Source organism: Physeter macrocephalus, chromosome 1 (genome assembly GCF_002837175.3).
Source record: "Physeter macrocephalus isolate SW-GA chromosome 1, ASM283717v5, whole genome shotgun sequence".
Lineage (NCBI taxonomy): Eukaryota > Metazoa > Chordata > Mammalia > Artiodactyla > Physeteridae > Physeter > Physeter macrocephalus.
The window spans coordinates 89,715,967-89,725,934 of NC_041214.2; the positions used below are offsets into that span (position 1 = coordinate 89,715,967).

General features: G+C 48.3%; 1 protein-coding gene across 6 annotated transcripts in view; it reads right to left on the reverse strand.

Moving 5' to 3' along the window:
• Positions 1 to 9,968, reverse strand: part of HEG1 (heart development protein with EGF like domains 1) — a 104,972-nt gene that overhangs the window by 23,784 nt on the left and 71,220 nt on the right. For all 6 annotated transcript variants that reach the window (XM_055084854.1, XM_055084849.1, XM_028492921.1 and 3 more), the window contains 3 exons: positions 8,087 to 8,145; positions 7,679 to 7,839; positions 3,777 to 3,911 (listed from right to left, as the gene is read on the reverse strand). In XM_055084854.1, the coding sequence (XP_054940829.1) occupies positions 3,777 to 3,911; positions 7,679 to 7,839; positions 8,087 to 8,145 (355 nt within the window). The remainder of the gene's footprint in view (positions 1 to 3,776; positions 3,912 to 7,678; positions 7,840 to 8,086; positions 8,146 to 9,968) is intronic.

Sequence of the window (9,968 nt, forward strand, 5' to 3'; positions counted from 1 at the left end):
CGAACCCTGCTCCCCTGCATCGGCAGGCGGACGCGCAACCACTGCGCCACCAGGGAAGCCCTGCTTCTATTTTTTAATGTTAGACACTAAATGTTTCTAGTATCTACTTTGTTGTCATAGACTATCGATATATCACTAGAGTTTTGTGGAATGGTTTGGAAAATACTGTTCTAAATAATCTAAATTCTCTCACAGCAGATCACGAGCTGTGAGCCTGCACTGCACTGTTTGGCCCCCTGGAATCACTTTTCCTGAGCTACTCTCTCTTTATTAAGGGCAACCTATTACTAGCAGCAGCCCCAGGCAAGCCCCTAGGGTATTTATCACAGGCTGTCACGGACCACACTGCCACAATACCACTCAGTAACCTCGTGACGTGGATGCTCCAGAGAAACTTCTCGTGGGTCCTGGGGCCTAGAAAAATGGGGATGGGCCTAAAGAACTGTACTTTATTTGATGGTCGCCACTTCTTTCAAAATCATGTTTCTCTCTGCCTCAGTGTCCAGGAAGCTCAGAACTTGAGTGAGTGGCCTATCTTTAGGAAACATGCGGGAACTTAAGGTATATCTTTCTGCACATTCATTTGCCTTCTGGCCTCAACAGAGTAGTCATTTTATTTCTCCTTCAACCTGATTTACCTTTTAAATTAAATCTCATTTTGTTACAATGAATTTTCATTAGGCACTTCAAATCTTCTTTGCAACAAGGTAGAGCATAATCATATCCCACTTCAGGGAAGAGAAATGAGGTCCCTCTCCCAAATCTTTGATACCTTTGAGTTCTCTGAGCTGGCCTTACTCAGCTGGGGCCTTCTCTAAGGAACAAGCTGAGACCTCCTGTCTCCCTGGCGTGGAAAGCACCATGCCCTGGCAGTCCTTGTGCTATGGCCGGGTCGTGGGAGCAGGGGAAGCCGCCCCTGGATGACCCATGGCTCTGTCTGTAGCGCAGCTATACAGGGACTGCTGGCATCCCAGTGACTCTTCCCCACCCATCTCAGCACTGAGTCAGGCTGATGTCACACTAGTCTGTTCTATTCTGAACACTTCTTCCTGGAAATATTTTTACATCAAATCTACCCACCCAACCCTCATCTGCTGGGTGGGAGCTTTCCACCCTGTGGCTGTCATCCAGCCAGATGTAAGGTCCATCTGTTGTCCTGCCTATGAGCTGATGCACTGGGCTGTTTTCACTTGGCTTCAGAAGTGGCCTGGCTCCCTGGTGTTTTCAGATGGGCTCATTCAGTCATTCATCAAAGACTGAGTGCTACCGTGGGCTTGGTGCTGCTCTAGGGGCTCTTGGAGGGAAACCTTGTCATAAGGCACTCCAGTGCGCCTTAGGATCCAGCTCCCCATCTCCATGCCCTAGAGGGACCCTCACCCGCAGAACACTGAAGATGAAATGAATGGGCAACAGCCAGCATATACACCCAAAGTGGGCTTCCCCTATTGATATGGAACACAAGCAAATTTGAGCCTTCTGGACTTTTAAATAAAAGGCCAGAAGTACATGGTGGAGTCTTCAGGGCTCTTTTTTTCCCTTGTAGGAAACCAAATCAAGACCTGCCAATCTTGTCCTATCATATATGCTGCCCTATCATCCAATTGTTCATTCAACAGACATTTATGGAACCCCATAATGTGCAAGCATATTCTAGAGACAGGCACCCAAGGTATCTGCAGTCTAGTCAGAGAAAGAGACCTGCAAACAGGTGGCTGGAATTCATCAGGATATCTGCATGATGGAAGGAAGCTAAGACATCTACAGGAAGGACACCTACTTTAATTTTACATGATGCTTTGAAAGTCTGGTAAAGACATTTTACGTGAGACACTGAGAAGCTGTGTGTGTGCATACAATAAAGAACAATATGCAGTTGCTAATGTACAACTGTTAATTGCAGAGATTTAGAAAACACACACCCACATGCCTTTATCCTTGATTTACACCAGGGACTGACCCTGGATTTGAGGTGTCCAAGAGGGTACTTCTTTTAACTTCCCCTGTGCTCCAGCACCAATGGCCAGAAGATGTCACTGTAACCCCTCAGAACCCAGCTGAGCGGGCTGTGGCCCAAGGAGCTCCGGGATCCATTCATGGAGCTCTGATGGCCATGGGTGAAAATCTAACCAACAGGATACTGCAGAAACCAGGCTGCATAGGGCCTCGGCCACAAGCCCAAAAGCTAACCACGGTTTTCTTATGCCGATTCTCTGGTCATTACTTGATAGACATAAGGTTTCCGGTGCCTGTGTCACTGCATCTGGTAAATCTTTGACAGCTCTGCTGTTGCTAATGCTAGTCTGTAAGCGACACAATTATAGAACTACTGACTTGGAAAGAGAGGGAAATGACTCATGCCAGCCAGAAGCAAAGGTGGCAGGGCTGCTCTTGAGGCCACCTGAAATTGCAGAGGCACTGCGTACAGAAACGACTGCCCCATGTAGCCACACGGCCTCCAGCACACATGGACGTCAGCAGAGGTTACCTTCACACATGAAGTGGGCTCAGTGTCCCAGTTTCTAAGATGGGCCGGGAGCACTTTGCATGAAACCAGATAAGAGGGAACTAAGAAGCATCACCTCTGTATCAAAGCAGCAGACTGACAGGGCACTGAGAAGCGCTGTGAGCTTCAGAATCAGGCCTGTTGCCCCAGAGAGTTGGGCCCCCTCTTCAAACCCCACCCAGGGCCTGTGTGCAGAGCTGAGAAGGTGCCCTTTCAAAGCACCTACGTCAGAGGGTCTGAAGCTCAGGATGAGAGCACTGCCCTGAAATGTATTTTTATCCTCTCCTCTAATGGGAAGTCCTGACAGAAATAAGCGGCATGTCACCTTTCCCCAGGATGCCATTTTTACTCAGAGTCCAGTACATCTGTCACCAGTAGGCATTGACTGAGCAGGAAAACTGGGCCATACACGTTCTCATGTGATGCGAGGCCTAAGGCTACATGATGCCTTTATGTTGCTAGTTTTCCTGTGATCACGAACTGCAGCAGGGTTTCGTAAGTCAGGGTACCCAGTGCTCTGGACTTGAATTCATTTTATTTTAAAGCAGTATTCTTGCACTGCACTCACTGACCAGCCTTCGTCTCAAACTGGATGAAGTTAATCCTCACCTAAGAGATTAGCAGAATTAGGTTTCTGCCGTGAAACCTTTAAAACCAGAACTCATTGGTTCAACAACAACCTGGGTAAAATACAAGAGCAAAGGCTGATGGCTTACAAAGTACCTCCATAACCACTGCCCTCTTTAATTCTTAGAATATCCAATGAAGTAGCACTGCACCCATTTCACAGAAGAGGAAACTCAAGCTCAGCGAAGCAAATGACTTGCCCGAGATGATACAGGACGGCCAGGCAGAGTGCGGCTCTGACTCAGGCCTCCCGGGCTGCCAGCTACCACTAAAAGGTACAGCCCTGCTTCCGTGCTGGTATTTTCATTTTAAAAGATTAGCAGACAATAGAATAAAGCTTTGGGAATTAAAACAGTAATTCTTCTAATTTCCTCTAATTAGGAGGAAAAAAAAAAAGGCCTGGCCACCCCAGGCATTCCATTCTCTTTTCTTTTCCTTTGAATCTGGTTGGCCAGACCAGTGTGCACCAGTCAGAGATAATGCTATTATTCCAGGGAGATAACGTATTCAACTCTGCTGGGAGCCAAATAACTAGAAACGGTTACCCCCAGATTAGAACAGTCACCCCTAGAGCAGAGAGAGTGCCCCAGGCAGATAAAAGCACCTTCCCGGCCCCCTGGACCACAGAACCCCAGGCCGGCGGTACCTCGGCAGGAGTGGTCCATCTTGTTGAACTGGAAGTAGCCAGACTTGCACTGGCACAGCGCGACCCCGTCCAGATCGGTGCAGATGGAGGTCTCTCTGTCACATTCTGGAGTCTTCCGCTTGCACAAGCTGCCCGCTAGAATGGAAAAACAAGACAGTGAAACAGAACAAAACCTCCTCCACGTCGAACACTAAGAGGCGTGAACTTTCTGTTTCAAGAGGCTCGGAGAACAGTTTCCAAAAGAGCCTGCGTGGTGTGCCGCTCCCCTCAGAGGGCACTTCTGCACTGCCTCCTGTCGCTCCTCCCCCAGTAGGCCCCCGGGTCTGTTAGTAAAAGTTCACGGGGCAGAAAACAAACCCAGAAGAAACGGGGTGCCGTCGCCAACTCCAGAGTCCCCTGCAAACACAACCCTCGACGGGTGGGATCCTCTGCACCTTCACGCTCTAGGGCTGCAGGGGAGAATTGGCACAAACCCAGAAAGCGTGACCCGCTCTCTTAGGAAGAAGGCCTGTCTCGGCTGAGGTGTGTCCCGGCTCCGTGTCTGTCTGGCCTAAAGGGGCGCAGCGCCTGCTGTGGCGGGTAGCCTGCTGCCCAGCGGACTGACTCCGAGGAGAGGTGTGGAAGGCAAGCCGGGCTGTATGTGCTCTGTCACTGTCCGCCTGCCCACTATGTGGACGCCGGCCTGGGGCTTGCTTGGCTCTGGATCGTCAGCACCTGGCCGCGTGGGCCATGCTCATTTCACTGATGACAAAGAACTCTTTCATTATTATCCGAAAGCATTCATTGTTGGGCATGTGGCCCTGTCTGAGGCTGTACACAGTGAACCCTCTCTCAGGTTGTATACAGCAGGCCCTCTCTGAGGTTGTATACAGTGGACACAACGAGGGTGCTTTTTACCATCTAAGGTAGGTCTGACAAAAAAACATACGTAATTGGGGTATACAGACAATAGAACAAAAATATGAAATCACTTGGACTTGGATAGTGGACAGTAACTTATTTACACTATGTACAGGGTGAGACTGATCTATGCCGCTGTTTTTGGCGGGCGTGAGCAAGTTCAGCGTGAGGAGAGAGCCGAGGAAGGGCCACGTGTACACTGGGCAGTGAGGTGTGGGCTCCCTTCTCCCACCTTAAGGAAAACACCAACCGATTCAGAAACCGGGTGCCAGCTCTTAACACAGGAAAGCTATGCCCCCACCCCACCCCAAGCAGGTTCTGGTGACAGGGACCCCGGCATCTGCCTCCTTGCCTGAGTCTCAAGACCTCGGGGCCAGTGGGTGGCTTGTTCTCAGGAGGTTAGTTTAGGACACAACTTCAGCTCTCAGAGCTGAATTTCCTGCCTTTATCAGTGGAAGCTGGCATGCTAAATCAGAACCTACTGGTGTGTGTGATACAATTTCCTTTGTTTATTGTGAAAGGTTTGTATTTAAGGGAGAAAAATGAAAAATGGAAAATCTCACCAGGCAAACAAGGTGAAGCTGGCACAGAGGGGCACTAAACGGCCACAATCTCTCATCTAAAGCCTTAATATAAAGAAATATCTCCAGCACAGAAGGCCGTCCAGGCTGGTACTAGTTGGTGCAGCAGCCAGCCTGAGTTGCCTGGCCTGATTAGATATTTTCTGGAAGCCAATGTCATGTTTTCCCTCCACCCTGCCCACGAATCCTGCCTGCTGGCAAATACTGCTCGCCCTGCTGAAGCAACTCTTCCCCGCACAGAAGCAGATTCACTTGAAGGCAGGGAAAGCTGGCCCCGCCTTTGCGATGGAGGGGTTGCTATCCTCAAAATTCTTAAAGAACATTCTGTCATCAGTCCATCCAATGGAACCACGTATGATGCCGTTTTCGTTTTAAGCCTGGCGATGTGATTTTTCTGCATCCACAATTCCCATGGTCCTTCCTGGGCATAACATCCGCCAAACAGACAATGAGAATTTATGTGAATCTGAGGCTGGGATGCTCCCTGGGGGATTTCCAAGGACTCTAAACCTCTGGAGAGATGAGAGCTACAGTTCTATGAAAGGCGAGGAAGTACATGTTTTGTGAATTGAAGGGGAAAAACCTGCCCTTGCAAGGGCAGCGTCCAGAGTGGCCCGGCGCCTCCCACGTGTTGGGAACACCCAGATGTCAGAAGCTGACAGCTCCCCCTTGTCCAGCCCGCCTCTCTAGCACTCAGAGAGGTGAGTGAGAGACCAAGCAGTGTGTTGGCAAAACCTGGAGAAGCCCTGGGAGGGAAAACAGAGAGGTGAGGCTGTTTTCAGCCAAGATGCATGGCCGTCTTTGTTCTCAAGGGCTTGGAAAGCAGAGGCAAAGAATGGGCGCCAGTACATGTGGAGGCAGGAGGTCTGTGGGAAATCTCTGTACCTGCCTCTTAATTTTGCTGTGAACCTAACACTGCTCTAGAAAAAAAGTCTTTAAAAAAAAAAAAAAAAAAGGGACCCTGGCAAGGAAGACAGGAGCTTTCCCGTAAGCTACATCTGAGCAGTTGGAAGAATTGGGGTCAGAGAGTGGGCAGGGCTGCCACGGGCATGGCCCTTACAAATCCAAATATCTTGCCACTTGATTTGCAAAACATGAAATACGTTTACTAAGGACAAAAAAGTAACCTAATATAATGCTGACCACGTAGCATGTATTCCACACGTGTTTAGTGAACTGCAAGGTCCCCTTCCTACTTTCTGGGGAGGAAAAATTGGAACCTTTAAATCACTGGCAAGAGAAAGAAACTAAAATCAAAGCAGAGTACAGTGTGATGGGGCAGGAACTTTTTAACCAATTCCCCAATGAAGCTGAATGTTAGCAACGTCAACTTCAGAATGCTTAGCTCTCTCTCTCTCTCTTTTTTTTTTTTTCAAGTGAATAGCCCTTAAATGGGCAAAGCGCTAGCATTTATCCCTGAGCAAAAGGTTAACTGCCAGCTCTGTAATACAGTCCACAAGGAGGACTCTCCAGACCTGCTCTTACAAAGCTCTGGCTCATCGGGAACGTCCTGGATCTCCAGCAGGCAGAGCACCAAACCTGCTACCTACAACTTAGTCTAGCATCTGGGCACCAGATGGGGAGGTTCCCTCCGACTCTGCATCCCTCACCAGTCCTATGTGTAGTAAAATGAGACAACCAGAGCCAGCTCTGACCACTTATGAGACACAGCAGGGTCAAGCCCCCCTGCATGAGGAAGCACTTTTGATTCCAGCAGAGTTTTCCCATCCCAGAGGCGAAACCTCCCCTCCAAGACCCGAATTTGCCTTCCAAACTTGTTTCTAACCCCTTTCTTCAGCTGCTTCACATCAGATGCACTGTAGAAGCTTTCAACAAAAACAGATAAAGAACAAGAAAAGAGAAATCATGGACTGAGAGCGGTTTGGCCTCTAATCTTCTAGTCTTGTTTCTGTGCATTTAGAATTTGCAAACAAATATACAGAAAGAGGGGTGATTCTGTACATGTTTTTTTTTAACCTAATGGTATGTGAAGATGAAGGTTTGGAGTCATTGACAAGCATGTACATTCTGTGTGTGAATTTCTATCTCCCCAGAGAGAATAGGAACCTTTCAAGGGAAAGAAGAGTGTTTTTTGCTCCATTACATCAGCTCCTACATCCCTTCCAATACTAATGCTGTATAGAATAAATAGAAACAGTATGCCAAGGACTGGGGTCTGTGTGTACAGGACTCTGGTATGTGTGTGTGTGTGTGTGTGTGTGTGTGTGTGTGTGTGTGTGTGTGTGTGTGTGTGTGTGTACACAAAGATGCACACACACAAAGGCCTTGTGCTTAACGCCCATTTCAAAGACAGCCTGGTTCTGTGACAAGTTTCTTGGACCTGAGCCCTGAATGCCTTACACTTCTACCCACCGTCTGTGCCTAACTGAATGGGTGGGGTCCTCCCAGAAGGCCTCTTACCTCTAAAGATCCGCCTCTGAGACCCCAAGAGCTGGCAGACCTCAGCAGAGGCCCCGCAGGAGTTGACACATTTCTGCATCCCGTCGGCCAGGTCAAACAACGTCACGTTGGAGGCCAGGGAAAAGGTGGTTTGCAGTGACATCACCACCGCACTGGGCTCCCTACAGGCAAAATATGTAGGTTTTAATTGTCCTAAAATGACATGTGGGCCCCAGGGCTTTTGGAAAATGAGTGCCCTCCCCATTCTCCAGTGAGGGCCTGGGAGAGTATGAAGTTCCAGTGACCTTGGCCCTGGATCACCCTAGGGCCCAATCAAAACAAGGCACAGTTTTGTTGCCATCACCCATGTTAGAACATCCTCCCCTTTCCATAGACTGGTTCACAAACTAATATAATCCTGTTACTTACCTAGAAGCATGAGCTGTGGATCGGGTATAACCAGGTAATGTTGAAAAACACACATTTAACTGAAAGGAAGAACAGGTTTATCGTTAACTGTGAGTCAGACAAAAGCCTTGAACCTAGAACGAATTTCCTATTTTCAGGATCAAATAGGCGTTTTCCAGCCATCAAGTTGTCAGCAGGCGGCCTTACGCAGGAGTGGTGTCTTTTTTGTTCCTTTCTTAAATGCCCTTCTGCTCTTATTCTGTTGTTCCATGAGTACAAAGGGAGAGAGGCAGATAGTAAATCAGTGGGGAAAATCTTGGCAGGAAACGATGCTCAGAACAGCACCCTTGGATGCAAAACATCTTCAAAGGAGCAGATCTCTTCTAAGACCCAGGGTTTCAAAAACCTCAGAGGCAACTGTTTATTTGGACTTTGCATAGTGAACAAGCCTCACTGAAAAGGCTGGGTTCCTTTCAGCTACCCCAGGTCTGGCAGGCCCGACACAGACCCCTCATAATCTACAATGAGTTGACCTAACTCACAGATAGGTCCTCTTCAATAAGGCTCTCCATAGGAAATTACATTACATGGGTCAAGAGCCCTTTTGTTGAGAGCAAATTAAGAGCGACTCTCCCTGTGTTTGCCTTGTGCCCTTGGAAAGAGCAGAAAATCCCTGTGGGGCATGAAGTACCATGCCTGCTTCTCCACTCCCCCACCCACAGTAGGGTCTGGGGATTCCTTTTATGAAGCAGAGGGTCTCAAGACCTTGACCAATGCAACCCACCTGTCTACAAAGCCTCTGTGTCAGACACATCTCACCCTTCACAAGATGGATTCAAACATGGGATGCTATCAAAACCTTTTTTGGCTTTGTATGACATTGCTTTATATTCACAAGGTAATGATTTATTATTATTATTACCTAAACTTTTTTTCCCAGGAAAAAACAGAAATAGCACATTTCAGAACAGAACGGCACCTTGGGAAAGGCTACTTGAGTCATAGCCTAAATCTTCTCTAGTCATAGCCAAATCTTCACTATATCTTGGGGGTGGGGATGTCACATCACTAATAAATTATATGTTGATACTGGGTAAAAATTAGCAAATCAGATAAGTCACTGAGCACCGTGTAACGGGAAGGACTGTACCTCTGCACGAGTTTCTCAGCCGCTGTATTATCTTAGAAGGAAATATTGACCTACAACCGAACTAAGAGGCAGCTGCGGTGCAGTGCCAAGAACACCAGGTATAGGGTTAGTAGACGTAAAACCCTGTCATATAGTAAAGAATTCGACCTTACGCAAAGAGAGGTCTGGCCCTTGACTCCTGGGAGGTAATTTCTAAGCCTTTGGAACGTCCTGCCTTTGTTTACCTGGAGACCCTGGGCTGCTCCAGATAATCTAACAGTGTGATTTATGGTGGGGTTTGGGGTTACAAAGGGTAACCCAAAGGGTTACCTCTCCAGAGGGGCTGGAGACTGAGGTCAGCCATATGGGCAGTTGACTATCTGTGTTTTGGCTCTAGACACCAAGGCTCAGGTGAGTCTCCCTGGTTGGTGATACTCTATGAATATTGTACACATCATTGCTGAGAGGAGTTAACCCTGTCCATGACCCCATGGGGAGATGATGATGGGAAGCACTGAATTTGAATCCCTCCTGGACTCTGCCCCACGCATCTCTTCCCTTAGCTGACTGTAACCTGGATCTTTTCACTGTAATAAACCGTAACCACAAGTATAACAGCTTTCAGTGAGATCTGTGAGTCCTTCTAGTGCATTATAAAAACTGAGGGTTGGGCTTCCCTGGTGGCACAGTGGTTGAGAATCCGCCTGCCGATGCAGGGGAACCGGGTTCTTGCCCCGGTCCGGGAAGATCCCACATGCCGCGGAGCGGCTGGGC